General features: G+C 40.5%; 1 protein-coding gene across 1 annotated transcript in view; it reads right to left on the minus strand.

Annotated features, from left to right (window-relative positions):
• Positions 1 to 6955, minus strand: part of EIF4G2 (eukaryotic translation initiation factor 4 gamma 2) — a gene marked incomplete at its 5' end in the record, with an annotated part of 11464 nt that extends 4509 nt beyond the window's left edge. The window contains 14 exons of the mRNA XM_084263137.1: positions 451 to 611; positions 700 to 841; positions 1090 to 1188; positions 1275 to 1358; positions 1894 to 2004; positions 2410 to 2561; positions 2647 to 2713; positions 2800 to 2931; positions 3548 to 3650; positions 4028 to 4153; positions 4552 to 4617; positions 4768 to 4832; positions 6620 to 6658; positions 6773 to 6955. Of these exons, the coding sequence (XP_084119263.1) occupies positions 451 to 611; positions 700 to 841; positions 1090 to 1188; positions 1275 to 1358; positions 1894 to 2004; positions 2410 to 2561; positions 2647 to 2713; positions 2800 to 2931; positions 3548 to 3650; positions 4028 to 4153; positions 4552 to 4617; positions 4768 to 4832; positions 6620 to 6658; positions 6773 to 6955 (1530 nt within the window). The remainder of the gene's footprint in view (positions 1 to 450; positions 612 to 699; positions 842 to 1089; positions 1189 to 1274; positions 1359 to 1893; positions 2005 to 2409; positions 2562 to 2646; positions 2714 to 2799; positions 2932 to 3547; positions 3651 to 4027; positions 4154 to 4551; positions 4618 to 4767; positions 4833 to 6619; positions 6659 to 6772) is intronic.
• Positions 6956 to 16690: the final 9735 nt, after the last annotated feature.

Below are 16690 nucleotides of genomic sequence, written 5' to 3' on the forward strand. Positions count from 1 at the left end.
TATGGTAGAGCTGGCTTTGCCCCTATTTCAGAAAGGGAGATATAGAGAAAGAAGTGCAGATGATGGAGTGACGTACATCATATGGTAAGTAGTACCAGAGGGACCAGAGGAACAAAGACTCTATTTGCCAGGAAGGGAGAAAGAAGGAGCAAGGGTGGTGGGAGAGTAGCATCTATCCCTAGAAACAGGGCTAACTTAAATATAATACACCATTCTGACCCACCAAAGCCACATGCACCTTTTCTTGCAGTAAAAAACAAAGTGTATTCCTTGCATCTCTTGCACAATTTAAAAGGTGGTTTAAAATTTTTGCATCAGCTGAGCATCAGTTCTTATGAAAATCAAATCCGAGAAGTCTTTCAACATAAGCAGCTATAATCCATAACATACGCATCCATAGAAGAGCTTCTAAACATGCTGAAGTCACCTTGTGAACAACTTCTTCCTTACCTGACTTTTCAGAAAAGATTTGCCTAGTTCTCCAAACTGGGATTGAGCAGAAGGCATGAGGTGACCCCCATGGCCATTGAAGAGCTGGTTTGAACGATGGCGTCCCATGGTGGGTGAAAATCTATCCTGAATAACCCCTGGACCAGTACCAATTCCGCTACCTGAATTAAGAGACAAAAGACAGTTTCAGTGCTTGCTCAACGCAGCACAGACACAGCGGCCACATCAGCCTTTGCTGTTTCAGTGTACCTGGCATTTGTCCAAACATATCAGCAAGCCCTCCGAGTGGGTCCCTGTCAAGTTTCATCCTGGGTGGCATAAAGGGTCCCTCCAGAAAGAAGTCGCTTCTCATCCCTTGAGACATAGGAGCAGGAATAAAAACTCCCAGATCCTTTAAAACAGGAATTAGATTTTTTATCAGTTTGGCATAATAGTCCCTAAGAAACCAAAGCTTTTATTTCTGAACTGTAAGAACCCCAACATTTTAATCATTAACCTCTGCCACGCTATTCTCTAAGAACTACTCCCAAGCGTGCTCACAGTGTTAAGTTCTGTGAGATGGAGTAAATAGCATAAGCATATTAAGACTTGCTTTAACACTTAAGCAAAAACACAGGACTTTACACCTGCATCACTCACTTTTACTGCATCTTGACGGATTTGATTGATAGTCTTTGGTCCATTGTCAAGAAAAGCTTTGCGAGGAACCCAGTTGTGTTCTCTCAACTCCACAGTATCCTTAGAAGATAATGAATTATTATAAAAGGATTCAAAACCACTTTGAGAAAAAGAACAGGAAGCAGCAAGCCATTTCATTATCGTACCTGCAGCAGGAAACGAATCCTTGCTGGCAATTCCTTACTTGACATCAAGGAGCGCATACGGGCAAAGTACTGATCCATTAAGGACTAGGGGGAAACAAGAGTGATGTGACAAATGAGGACTAGTTCTACCAGTGTCTTCAGCATTTTCAGAGAAGGCAACCATACCCAAGACCTCCAAGATCAAACAACAGAACAGGAAATCTTAGTTTCCTTGATGGCAAGTAGAGATTCAGGAAAACTAATGCACTAAGACATCTCGTCTGAGTCAGAGGCAAAGAAAACCTGCCAAAGTTCTAATGACAATTTCAAGTTTACATTCAGAACTTTCAAGTCAGCATTCAAAATACATCTTAACTTGTACCAGACAGATGTATTTTCAAGCCATGATCTCACTTTTATAACTTCCTAATAACCAGAACTATGTTCTGGAAAAGCAGTCAATACCACTTCTAAAACTAGATCCTTTTGCTATCAAGGCATTTAATGTAGGAGCAGTAGCTGGTACTCTCTGAAAGTCTGACCTCAGTTTTGTACTTGAAGAGATCACTGAATAGAGGAATTCAGTAAACTAGTTAAACTCTATGGCTGAGACTTAAATGACTACAGTGGACACACATACCTTGGCTTTTGCATGGTCTAATCTAGGTCCCACTGTCCTCATTATCTGACAGAGGCACTCCAAATCCTCCCCCATATCTTTGAGTTGGACTCTCTTCTTCTTTTCCAAAAGCTGAAATATTTAACAGGAATTAGGTGTTTTCAGATTACAAACAGTAATTTACAATAAGCAACAACTTTTTACACAGAGATATATGCAGAAATATTATCTTGTTTGGAGACAACTTGTAAATTAAGTTTAATTGCTATTTGAAGTACTTACTACCCATAAGCCTATGTACTTTGAAGGACCTGTCATAACAGTGTCTAGACAAAACTGTATCTTCACTGGAAGACAATTCCCATGGCTTTGAACAAAGCCAATTTTACTTTAATCACCCCAGAAGACTATTTAAACAGTGGAGGTAGGTAACTGCCAGTAATCATTTTCCATGGTATTTTACGCTCCAAGATTCACAGAGCAGCATAAACATTTAAATTATTTTAGTTTAGGCCCCAAACCAATCTGAATACTCACTGTTTTGATGCACTTATGAAGGATAGATTCATGAATAAGATCAAGCTTGCCAAGTTCTCCAATGAATTTGATGTTCCCCAGCATCTTGATCTTGGCAATGGCTCTCTGTTCCTCCTCCTCAGGGAGGAGGGGACCATCATGCTTATCATAGACTGGAAAAAAAAAATGCAGCCTGTTTAACATGGCTGTGGAAAAAAAGTTAAGTATAGTCTGTAAAGATCAGGTTTTAAAACTTACTATCAACATTTCTGGTTCTGTTTTCAAATTCATCTTGAAGTTTAGATATTAAGAGGCGTCTGAATGTCTAAAGAGATGAAAGAAAACGATTAAGCTAACCAGCACATCTATGCATAACAGAAATAATCATTCCAGATTTAGTTATATACTCACTGTGCTTTGCTTCTGTCCTGGATGACTCTCTGCTGATGGGCCATCAAAGTTGGGTGCATCTTCTGCCAGTCGCAGACATAGTTGAGCATACAGTGAGCTATACTTGGGCTCTTCAAGGGCTTTGTCTACGATCTAAATAAATTGGAGTAAGGTAGCATCACATAGGAGGCAAACATTAGCAGCAGGACACACAGTATTCCCACTCTATGTGATCTAGAGCACCTAATTGTACTTTCGCCATTTCAAGTTTAAATAATGGAATTTAATACTACTCTTAATGCTGAAGCAAAGGGAAAAAAGCTACTCTCTGCTTCTATAATCCTTAGTTCAAATTTTATCATTAGAACACAAGTTAGTACACAGCCAATGTGACCTCAGATTAAAAGTGACACGACACATCATACCAAGAGGTCACCTGGGGTAGCTATTCCAAGACCATTAAAATTATTTGTCAGGAAAATGGGAAGAGGTGGGGCAGGGAACTAAAACTCATAACTAGTGTATTAGATTAGAAAAATCACCAAAAAACCTCGTCACATCTTGAGATTTACAAAATGCTGCATTTAAGTCTACTTTCCCCTCCGTATATCCCTTTTAGGAGAAAAGCAGCAGTGACTTTTCTGTATGTTGAGTTTATCAAACACTACATAAACCACATTATTTCCCCAGCCCATCAAAACCAGCCAGCCTAGTCTGTAACATCCAACAACACTGTAGTTAAAAAAAAAAAAAAATGAAGCCATCTTACCAGCAGTATGACCCCTTTTAGGATGAGCTTAGATTCTACACCCACATTGAGGAGCTCAAGGCATAGCTTGTCAAACTTTTCAGGAGTAAGCTTATTTAGTATGCTGAAAGGGAACAATCAATCAGATTACAAATATTTGTAAGCGCACTACAAGTCATTTTAGACCCAAGTCCACTCTTTGCAATTCTATTAAAAATACAAAGTGCATTTTTATTTTGGGGGGGGGGAGATGGTGTCTTGTGTGTGAGAGAATCTGAATGTACTATTCAAAAGAGTAACCCTCTCACAAGAGCTGTTTCTCAAGTGTTTCCTGCTGGCCTATCAATTTCTGCCTCCTCCCTCCAAAGAGCACTCCCACCTCCCCTTAAAGAGCACCCAGGTATCTTCCTTTCTTCCTGCCCATTAATTTATTAGAGGTATAGAATGCTGACAAAACCCCAAACCAGTAAGTAAAGAAAACTTATCTTACAAAGAACTTACCCTCTTACTTTCCTGAAGATTGCATCATGTCGTTCTTTGTCGTTTGCGGAGTCGTCATCTCGTCTAGTGCTTCGTGAAGGAATCCATTTCTGAGCGTTTTGCCCTGGGGTTTTCCCCAGGAACTCGCTGCAAAATTTTGAGTATAACTGTTACAGAGAAACAGTTTCAAGAACTACCTGTGTAACCCGTCAGTATTGTTTTAGTTAAGCTAATTCTGTAACTGGTGTTAAAAGCATGCACTTACCCCTACCAACACTGCAGTATCTGTTGTAAAATATTAATTCATCAATAAAAAGACACCCAAGAAAATGATCTAACTGAAAAAGGACAGGCTTTCTCATGACAATTTCAACAGATCAATTTCAACAGATCATACACTATCCTGTCACAGACTAGAGTACATTAACACCTCATGAACTCAGTAGGTATTCCTTGTACAACTTCAAATATACTTCCAACTCTGTTCACCATTAAGCACTGTCTGCCTTTAAAATCACGCCATATCAAAGAGTAAGGAAGCATACCTGTTGCTGGCAGTCTTGGGATAGTGCTGAGGTGCACCCCTACCACCTCCTCCGCCTGAAGAAGCACTGTTGAAGACAACCATGTAATCACTGTGTAAGTTCAAGATCCCAATGCTTTACATTAATGCATCAATCAGGTGAAGTTAAAAAAGTACTCCTCAAAGGAGAGTTAACTATACCGAGTAACCATCAAAGGAACACAAAAAGCGTTAGTACCTGAAACGAGAAGCACCCCCTTCTGCAATCGCACTCTCCACTTTGGCGGCTTGACAACGAAGAATCTTCAAAAGAATAAAATTAAATTGACGGGGTGGGGAAAAACAAAACCTAGAAAGACAAATTAAGCATTCATATTATAATTGTTCCACAAGCAGCCATAGTATTTAACTTATAGAAATACAAACATTAGAGGTAGAAAAATCCTCAAACACAAGCCTCAAGAAAGGTAAAAGGAGTCTTATTTATGGAATACTGGGAATATTCCAGAAATGTCAATTTAATAATTTTAGCCACTGCAAGTGAGGTAGGTGACACAAGGGAATCACGAACTAAGAAAGCAAGAGCCTTGAATTCACTTTGTCAACCCGTCAAAAGCACTTGCAGACTTTAAAGCAAAGAACTGGGTTTTTTGCTAGTACAGCATCATTAATTAATCCTTTATTGGTGTTTTACGAGATGTAATTATGACAAAGCAGAACAGTTAAGCTTCGAAGGGAGAGGCACCAAATCACATAACAGACAATATAGTAACAGGTACGTAGTTTACATCGAATTCTAAAGAGCCAAATTAAGCTATGAAATGGTAATATAATCGCTCCTCTCCACCTCGAACTTTATTTTGCAGGAAGAAAAAATTCACTGCACTGCTCACGTAGCAGAAAGCTCATCGTGGGAACATATACGCCCGTGGAACACCTAAGAAAATCCTCTACAGGCACTCTGAGGCTTCACCACAGATCTGCTTCGACACACAATGCTGAGCGTAGTCACCTCCCCGGAAAGCCAGCCTGCGAAATGCTTAGCACATCCCCGCTAAGCCGGCGGCGCCCGTTTACCGCCGCGGGCCCCGCCACCGGCCGCTGGCCGAGGCGGAGGAGCCGGCAGTGGCACGAGGAAGGGCTCCCAACATGGCTGCCGCCGAACAAAAGGGCTGCGGGAACGGAGGGGCGCCCCCCGCAGGAGGCAGCCGCTACCCTGCCGCATGGAGCTGGCGGCTCCGGGCGCACCGAGCCACCTCCCCCTTCCCCCACCGGGCGCCGCCCGTTTCCAGGCTCAGGCGCCGCCAGGAGCGCGGCCGGTTCTTTGTTCTCTGCAAGGGAAGTGAGCGGGCAACACTCCTAGTGCCGCCGGCGGATACGGCACCTACCCCTGTCCGCCCAAACCGAGGCGGAGAAGGGAAGTAGGCAGTATTCCCCCCTCTCTATCGCCACCCCCGCTCCAGCAGCTCCTTCGCTTTCCTTGCCGCCCAAGCCCGACGAAAAAAAGCACGGGCAAGGCGAGGCTGCTGCCGACAAGCACAGCTATTCGGCAGCCCACCCCTACAAACGAGGAGTACGTGAACGAAAAAAACCTATCCCTCGCCCCCACCCCTCCCCTAAACAATGCGGATCCTAAAAGAGCCTAAAATCGCAGCTCGCCATCTATATCCAGGCTACTCCCCTCCAAAGTCAAACCTCTCGGGCAACCGAGGCCGCAGCTACAAACCAGGATCTCGCAGCCGACCGAATTCCCCGTAAAGGTGACTACGGACCAACGCTGCCAGATCCTACGTCTCTCGCCGCAGATATGCGACTCTAGTCTCAAAAGCCTCTGCTCAGCTTCCCTTCCGCGCCTTGCGAGGGCTGCCGACGCCGCCTAGCCCTTCGCTTAACATCCTCAGTAATCCGAAAGCAGACAACAGTAGCGGCCATCGACCCAAGCCGCCATTTTGTGCCGAAGCAAGCGAGAAGCGGCCGACGAGAAAATGGCGGCCAGCCCGAGAAGCCGCCATTTTAAGTGTCGGTTGCAGCAGTAATACCCGATCCCTCCCGGCTCCCGATCCCTCTCCCGCCACTCACGCATTTCTCACCTTCCCTAAGGCCTTGTCAGCTTCCCCGGGTCCCGGCGGCTACCAAGGGCAGGGGAAGAGGCAAGAGAAGGGGGGGGAGGGGAAGGGAGCCGGGGACCGGGGCTGGGGAGGGGAAGGGGGGAACGCGCGGGACAGGGCGAGTCTCCGAATCACCACAGCAGGAGCTGCAACGGCCCAACGCTTCCCTCTGCCACCTCCATAGAGAGCCGACTCGCTGCCGCGTCTAAGCCGCACCGAGCCAGCCCCACTAACTTTATTACCCTTCACGCAACCTATCCCACCTCTCTCCAGCAGCCGCCAATCGCCGTGAAGGGCTCCGCCCGTCTTGCCAATCATAGCCGAGAAAGGGGATGGCCTTAATGGCGAAGTGGGCGGAGGGTGGGGGAAGTTTGGTTGAACTGTGCCACCGCCGCAGTGCAGCATCCGTATTCCTGAAAGCCGTTACGCCACACGGGTGGCACTAAGGTCTAGGAGGGAAGGGAAATTTGCGCAAGTGGCGTACCAGGGTAATGGCGGCAATTTGGCTGGCTGTTTCCTTTGCTGTTTGCTCCTGTGCTTAAACCATCACAGAGCCCCAGTTCTAGAGGCCTAGAGTGTGAGTTACAGATGATTCTGTCACTTTCATAGAAGAGTACTTTAATATATATATATATTCTCATTAGGGATTTTTTGTGTGTCTTTATATTCAATAAATTTACTTAAGCTTAGGTTTTCCTTCAGTCAGATCACATTTAAAGTTTGGTTAAGATAAAAAATTCGATTACAGGCTGTAGTTCTGAGCCTGCAATCGGATCCGAAGGAGGAGACTTGCCATTTGAGCTCCAAGAGCCTCCCTGTATGGATCCAATTTCAAGTTTGCTTCCTGGGTTTGGAAACTATTTCTATCTCTGCATGTGCTTTTAGCTATTAACTGGCCTTTCTGTGTCAGGGTATCATGCAGGCAACCCACGGTTAACCAGTATCATTGAGAGACATTTTTATGTATTTATCATGCTAAGCACAGAGCTGGTGGGGTTTTCTTGCTCCTGTTCAGTTAAACAAAACAAATATGGCTAGGCTTTTATCTGTAGGTGAAACTTTAAGCCACTGGAGAATTCCAGAGATTTAGCAGCGTGAGGCTTTAACCTTTAAGTCAGGCTTCAGTCCCAGATTGTCACTGAGGCAGTAGCTACCTGGACTTGTCAAAGATTCAAACTTCTCTGCCCTAGATGGCACAGGACAGAAAACAAGGGCTAAGTCAACCTTAGAACAGACTCCACAAACATCCACATCTGCTGTGTTCACACATACAACCTTCCGCTTTCGGTTTGTATGACTCATAATTCAGATGACTAGAAGAAAGTGATACATGTAGTAACTCTTGAACCATATAGACAGCAAGTCCAAACAAATAATGCTGCTGAACTTCCAGTTTCCCAGAGCCAACATCATTCCTAATGCTTTCAACAGTGTGCCACAATGTCCTAAGGGTTATGTAAGGCCTAAAAGGTGCCATCATACAGGAGTTCTTAGGATGCACCTTCCCTGGGATGAATTTTGTTCAAGATAGGTTCCTCATCTTATACCTATAAACATTAAGGATAGTTTACTTACCAGATTATGTTATGGAAAATATTGACTAAATTACTTGAAAGTAAATCTTGAGCACTTATATGTATTGCATGAGGATGAACATAACTGACGGGTACTTGTCATACTAGACTTTGTATATAATGACACTTTCCTGCATTTAACAGTAGTCATATTACTGCAAGACCTTGGACCTTGCATGTGAATCTGCAACAACGGAACTCCATTGAAATCAATGGCATCCAGTTTGAAGGAATGGGTCCGTGGGCACACAGGCAACAGCAAAGTCAACAGGACTTAAACCAATATTAAAACCAGTGAATTTTATTGAAATATTCTCAGAATAAAAAGTAATAAAAATACTTTCAAATTTTAAAAACAGAAGTAAAAGCAAGGATTTTGCTTTGTGTTGGCTGGCAGATTATTCTCATGCAGTGTTTCCAGCAGAAGGATTCCAACACTGTTCAGGGGAGAAGCCCTTAAGTGACAATTAATTTATCCTGGGGGGAGGCGTTTAGGGTAGGGAGCAGGGAGGAAGAGTAGAAGAGAATGGAAAACCTGCAAAATATGGTAGGTATTTCTGAAAACTGTTTTTTAGGACTCAATTCTGCATTATGTTAAGACCATCAGGATATATGGTGTTCTGTAGCTCACACTGACTTCGGCAGGTAGGAACCTAAGAACTTTATGCGCTTGGCTGCTTGTAGCTTTTCTTCACATCTGTGCCACACTTTGTCAGCTTTATAGACCAGCTGCACTAGTAGAATTGTTAAAAGCAGTGAACTGTAGTGCAGAGGACAAAAGCAATTGTGAAATGCCTTCTATTTTATATATCTCACCTACTTCTTAAATTCCATAAACTAATGTGGAAGACACCATTATTCATGTCTGAGAATGTAACAATCTGATTGTTTATATGATTATTCAGTAACAAATTTGCCTACTTTTTTCCCCTTGATTTGTCCCCTTCAGTCCCCCAAAAAAGCAAATAGAATTTAATAGCTCTCAATTTCAATCTCACCTTGTACCCATCAGTCACCTTAGTGCATCGTCCAAATTCCTACTCCCTTTCCTCCTTTCTCTCTTCCACTTCCCTGAACACCAATGATAACTGAAGTCAAACAAGCTGTTTTACAATTGACATAGTGGTAGTTCTAGATTTGTTTCTGCAAGTCTGAACTTGCAGAATCTGTGCATAATTCCAGCTTGAGTGCACTGCCACTGGTTATTTGAAGGAGAAGGGTTGTCTGTAAAGTGTCCTGAAGAACCTACTGTGCTGCAGACTGGGGCACAGAAACAGGAGTTGCTGCCACAGATGCAGCATCTGGCTGAGAAGAATGCCTCTTGCTGCGCATATGGCATAGCTCAGAATCCAGACTGGCTCTTGTCATGTACCAAAACAACCCACAAAATATGGGAAAGGAACTTTGCAGAACTGGGAAGTTTTCCTCACTACTGCCAACCTGGAATCACTGTCATTACCCTGTGTAGTAGGTTGCACTGCAGAGATTGCAGAGCTGTGCCCTGCTGGGTGGAGATTCCAGACAGAGCGCTCCTGATGACAGGGTAGCTGTAGCAGTCTGGCACTCTACCGTTCCCAGTAAATACTGCATCTCATCACTCTACTGGTTTTGAATCTGGCCTGGTTGGGTTTTATGCAGAGTACCCTATTAATGTATAGACATGCATAGAGTATGAACCAAAGCATCCACGTAGAGAATTACTGCAAAGTAATTCACTGAAAATTCACACCCTAGTTTACTCCATGCGAGTTTCTCCAACATAATCACCTCCTGCAACTTCTCTTTCCAAACAGTTTTTCTGCCTGCCTTTTCGAGTAATCATTTTTCTCCAGAGCTATACATATAGTTTCTTACCCACCCACTGAAAGAATCAGCTGACATGAACTTTTAACCAAATGCACTCACAGCTTTTCCTGCAGTAGAAGTCTGTTTCAAGGAGAGTTGCACTGTAGAAAGAAGGCCTGAGGAAATCCCCACAAGAAGAATGAAACCCAAACTGAAAGACACACCTACATTTTTCATTTAAACATTTTTGACTTCTACTGGAGCAGAATGCTCTTAAGAGCAAATCCATTTATGCTGTGTAGATGACTACTATAAGAATCGTTTGCATTGTCATTTGGAAAAATGCACTGGTGTATTGCATGTGTGCCTGATTTGTACAATACAGCATGGAGAGTGTGAAGGTGCTGCAGAAGGTTTGTGTTTTTTCTCTGCGGGATATTAATTTGCAGAGTATATACTGGTACCAAATTTAGGAATATCTGTAGAGATGATTGTTAGTGAGGCTGATTTAACAATACTCACTGAAGCAAAAGCATTTCTTCTAAACAGTGACGAGAGGTCACTTCTTTCTGTTTTTTTTTAAATCCTTTGCTGCAGATTTCAGTGAGTCTTCTATGTAACAAACCAAATGATTCTGCTTTCATCCGTTTGTCTCCTAAAATGCTATTCCCTATACCTTAACTCAGCACCTGGATTTCCTGCTGCTCAGAATGAGTCCTTCATACTTTATCAGACATATTTTAAAAAATAATCTCCTTATTTTCTATTTAAGACCCTGAAGACTTGCTAGATTTCTTAAGTATAACAATTAGTCTGGCAGTTCCAGTTGCACAGGAATTATGATGGTTCTTTGTCAGAAACTTGGAAAGATACTTGGGGTGTGACTTTATAGCTAGCCAGTGAAAACTGTTTAGAATACTCAAGTGTCAAGAGATAGTGATATTTCATCAGTGAATGTTTATGCAGGCAACTAAGGAAAGTGAGGCAGTACCCATAACAGTACAGCTTGCTTTTCTTTCAGAGTCCTATTTAGAACAGTGAATATTTTTAGCCAATATAATTGTACTGATGCATAATCATCATAACTTTCAAAGAGGAAGATTGCATATGTATTCCCAGAATGGTTTAGGAAAAAACCCCGACCCAAACCAAAAAAACAAACCCAACAGTGACTGTCTTCTCAGCAAGTCTAGTTCAATGAAGCATGTAAGCTGCAAAATGTTTATGTTCGATTCTCTTCTAAAATGACAGATTTGTTAATTTTCTTCAGCATCAGCAGAGTGAGTGTGCTGTGCTATAATGCTATCTTACTGACAATAAAGTAAGAAACCTTTACAATTTATCATTTTCATTATTTGCCCAGAGAAGAGCTTTTATTTCTCCTAACCACTGCCAGTTCATGGTTCAATTACCTTAAAACATGCCTATAATTGTAATTTTTGTAGTTACCAGTATTTTCATTTTCTATGTTAGTGTCTAATCTTGATAATTTTAGGCCCCTTCAATGTCATATCTTAGTGAGTTCTATGGTTTGATTGTATAGTTTTAGAAGTAATCATCCTAGTATCAGTTTTAAAATGTATTGGCTTGATTCCACTGTAATCTGCCTGCTTAAGTGGTTTTGTGGCAGTCATCTCCTATATGAAATACTTACCATATTCATAAACACCTCCTGGAGCTGAACACAAATTACATTTGACTGAGTTGGAGGAGCATCCGGGTGTCCTATGGCTGCATTGCAATACTCTTTATAAAAATATATTGTTGATGAACTCAGAAGGCATGGATAGGAAATGACTATTATTAAAATGCTGCACTTCCTGTTATCGAAATAATTTATATTTTTTTCATTGCAGAAAATGCTGTGTCACGGTTTGTGTGTGTAGGAAGCACTACCAATACACCACAGAACATGGATATACTTTTAGATGCTTGTAGAAAATGACTTTGTTGGATGTAGTGAGCTACTTGCTGTTTGCATGGACAGGAATGTAGCGTGTCTTCTTACAATTTAAAGTAATATTCACATATAATTGTATCAGTAGTTGCTGTTTAACACATTTGCCCACAGACATGTTTGTTTCAGATGTAAATCCCTAGATTGAGATGATATTGGGTTGAATTGCAGAATTTTCTAGAGGTTAAGTTACTAGATAATTTCTGGTTTCAGCATTGTTCAGATAACTGAGAGCTGAGCCTGCAGGAATTGAAGAATTTAAGTGTGTGACATAAAAAAACACTCTTTCAGCTAATCGAAAGGATTTATTCCTTCTATAGACTCTTAGTACTGTATTTTTAGCAAGTAGAACTCTAGGCTCTAAACAAACACAAAAGGACATAGCCTTGTAACTACTGACTTAGTTTTATCAGGGATGAATTTGACTCAGCATTTATCTATATTGTGTGCTTTATTGACTCATTTATTGAATGCAGCAGCTCTCAGAATTAGCTGAGAGCAGTGCTATAGGGTGCTTGCTTGCAATACACTAACTCTGATTTTCATCTAACTCCATTGGAAAATAACAGGTCGAAAACCTTAAGAAAATGCGAGTCTGTAATTTAAGTTTAAAGCCTGTTCTGATTAAAGGAGGCAGTTTGGTTTGTTCACCTTTCCAGATTAGAAGCTACTTACTGAAAAAACTTCAGTAAGAGCTCAGCTTCTTTCTCCTTTAAAGGGCTAAAGTACCTAGGGAAGCCAAAACATAGATGAATGATGTCAAAACTATTCCTGCCAGTGTATATTACCATCCTCAGTTAGCTTGGTAAAAGCATTGTGGTGTTCCTTATATTTGCCCTTCTCTTCCTTGGTCCTGACATTCTTAAGTAATAAATGCATTCTTAGCCAGCTCCCCACTCACCTTGCTTCCAGCAACCACGTTGTAAATGTACTTGCATTATGTCTTTCAGCCAGTAGGAGAACACCTTGGGACGTGAGTCCAAATGCACAGTTTATAGATTAATTGAAATTAGAACTTGGATTCTTTTAGCCAGGTGTCTGAAACTAAATTTTTAAAGTGCTTTCTAAGTTAAAAAAAACCCACCACACCACAATTTAATTAATTAATTTAATTAAATGTTGAGCTATGAGAATGTTTAATTAGAAATATAGCACGATTGAACTGGTAATTGAAAAGATAAGTAAAATTTTTTTTTGCTGTGTATACCTACATGGAAGCCACAGAGAAAACTCCAAGGACTTCAGCAAAGCAGTTCACCTCATAGAGGTAAATAAGGACTAAAGCTGTCTGCCTTTTAATCAAAGTGAAACAATAGCTGTATGTTATGTGTCTTTATAAAACTGTTTTCCTTTTTCGGTACTCTGAGCTGTGTTTCTCTGTTTCACTTTTCATGGCAATCTGGACCTGTAAGGGATTTATTTCATGTAGAATGTGTACAGGAAAAAAAAAACCCAACTTATTTTTGCTAACACTAACAGTTGCAAACCCAAAAATAAATGGTACGTCATTCCCACACAAATATTAGTGACATAGGCTTGGCACTCAAATGGGTATGGGTGTACTCAAAATGGAAAACAGATAACTTATGCTTTATTCAGCATAAACTTAATTTTTGTTCTGTCTTTTTTGTCTTTTCCTGACTTAAAATGCACATTTATTTATTTAACAACACATTTAGGTGGCATCCTTTACCTTTGTTATTTCCTAGCAAGGATCATGGATACCATGAATTTCTTCAATGTAAGCATTATGTTCCAGGAAATAGATAGTGAAGTTTGGTAGGCAACAGGTGTAGTCACATCAATTGACTAAGATGAGGAAGAAGTAATAGAAATGTTGATTGTGTTATGGATAGGAGATAATCCTACCTGTAATCAAGCAACCTTAGCCTCTCCCTGTTCAACACACAACTGTATCTACAGATAATGCATTGCCAGGAGGATCACTTGCAGAAAAGATACTTTCTTTAAGAAGACTCCTCTTAAAGACAGTGGTGGTTGCTCCAGGAATTGTTACCAGCAGCACAACATGAAGAGGCAAGGCAAAGAAAGATGCCAATAACAGTAACACTCCATTTAAATTGACAGGAAGTGAACTTTGGGTGCAGAGTGCTCCCCTCTAACTGTTTCATTATTCTTTTAGCAAAGTTGCAAAGCAGTAGAGTCCATGTTACAGAAGACAGATTTTTATCTGTAACAAGCTTCATCCTGCTGAAATTGTATCCTAACTGCTACAGAAATACCAGATGGAATACAGGCAAAAGTCCCCATCTAGCTGGGCATGTACTTTGCTTTCTAGCAGCTATCTTTTGGATACTTCTTCTGAAGTCCTTTCTCTCCTCTTAGCAAAGTTGCATAGATCCTTTAAATGTTTGAGTGTAATTTTATCTAGTTCAGCAGCCTCTTTACCTTAAACACTTGTATGAAAATGGAATAGGAAACTTAACTCAGTCTGTGCTGGAGATTGGTGTCACTTCTCAATGGAAATAAGAACAAAAAAGATTTTTAAAAGTAGTTGTAATTCATGTTCATGTTCAGGTACAGCTCAGATCATCAGAAGTTCTGAGAGACACAGCTACTGAAAATCTGCTATTTGTGTTGCTGATATATTCAATTCACTAGTGTCTTCCTTCATTCTGATAGTGGTCTCTTTCCACAAATCATTGCAGGACAGATGTGTTTTACAAGTTACAAGCTTTTATCAAGACCAGCAAAAAACACATGCTAGTAGGTATTGCAGAAATTGATCAGTCAATTATTGCTTCTTTATTCAAACTTCAGTTTAATTGCTCTACATGTTTTAGGCAGAAGGAATCCAGAAGAAGTCTTCAGGCTCCTTTAAAAAATGCAGAACATCACCATGGTATTTATGTTTTCCAATATGAATTAATATAAAGAATATTAACTGTTTAATGTCATCTTTTCCCAATCCCTTTAAATATTACTATAGTTTTAGTCAGGGTTTAGTCAGCTATGAAGAAAAAGAGAAAACAAAATGCTTCAGTGCTTTATGCATTAGGCCAGCAAGGTCTTAGAATCACTTTTGCAGCTAGAAACTTCACTGGAAAGTAAGCAAAAACCTCTGTTGTCAGAAATCTCACTCCTCAGTCTTGCTAGTGCTGATGTTTAAAGGAGTGACACTGATGTTTCAAATGGTTCACTCTTTTACAAGTTGTGAAGCTGTTGCTTCTGCTGTCCTCTCTCAGAACTGCCATCACCACTAGTGCAACTAGGGCTGCCTGGAAATAAAAGAACTGAGAACACTGTTGGCCCCATTTTGATGTCAGTTGATGATCTAGCCTCCTATAATGCCACCTCCCCTGTATAGTGTTACAACCTATTACAGATAACAACTGTAATTAGCTGTAATCTAAATAAATTGTGGCCACACTACTATAATCTTGATTCTTGCTTTCATGGACTGTTTTTTAAAAGGGAGGATTCAAAGGGATTCACTTAAAGGCCAACATCTTGCCTGACAGGTGGGATTTGCCTGAGGTGTACCTGGCTAAGAGGACAACAAACACAAAATGGGATGGATGTTTTCTGTTTATAGTGAGAGAGTAGAAGACTTTATATCTCACTTCTAAGTATGGTTACTTAGGAAGTGTAAATCTCTGCATCTGTAGATAAAAGCATACAAAATATGCTTCCATCAAAGTATCTTTTTTGTTACTCGGTTGCAGGATTTAGGCAAGCCTTATAATTACTAATTTTTGAAAGGAATTTTAGAAATATACACTGAAAGCAAGGTCAATGATTTGGGTGCTAAAGACCACCTAAAGCAGTGTGCACCATACTGACATTTAATTGGAGAAAGAGTAGCATTCCTTTCTTGCTCATGATGTTATGAGTAGAATTTATAGTGCATTTAGCTTGATAACATTTGCTGTTAGGCCAGAGTAAAAAAAATATTTGGGGCAACATATATTTGCAACATAAGGTTTATTATGAAACTGAATTGTTAAGATAGTGTCTTGTTTATTTGCTAATGTTTAATTTAGATACAAAAATAGAAAAAAGTAGTCATGCTTCATAGAAGGGCTGTATAAATAATCACCAGATCATCTCCTTCCACATTCTCTACACCTGAGTAATCATAAGTAACCTGGATTACTGAGTCTTGGTTGAGTATATGAAGCATTTTGGTTTCTTGTGCAGTGTGAAGTTGGAAAATGTCAAATGCAGAATAACCTAGTCCTGTCACAATACACAAAGTAATATACTTTGTCTTGAACCTTGGCAACATGGATTTGTTGGCAAGTGGTGAGCATTGTCAGTAAATATGTACATGGATACCAGTTCCTTTCAATTCATCTTATGATCTCTGTTATGTAATTGGCTGCAGATCTTTGAATACTGTGACATGGAAATATGAAAGTTGGGCAGACAGTGTACTACTTTCACAATGAATTAAGAGTTCAAGCTTAATACGTTACGTTTCTTGTGACTTGTCAGAAGAGATCTCAATAAAAAAAAATGGAATGAAGAGCTCAAATTACAGATGCATGTGACTGAAATTAATAGCTCAGGCTTTTATTTCTTATGACATAAGTATGTCAAAGTAAAAAGTAAAAGTTGAGTTCTATACTTATGACATCAGAATAGATGTAAAGTTTTCCAAATTGCCCCAAGTGAAGAAAATAATTACTTCCACCTCAGAGAAAGTTTTTTGCAATGAGATGATTATTTTTTTTTTAATGTTGACCACCTGGATTTCCTTAGTGCCACATTGTT

This window comes from Gallinula chloropus, assembly GCF_964237585.1.
Source record: "Gallinula chloropus genome assembly, chromosome: 4".
NCBI classification, from domain to species: domain Eukaryota; kingdom Metazoa; phylum Chordata; class Aves; order Gruiformes; family Rallidae; genus Gallinula; species Gallinula chloropus.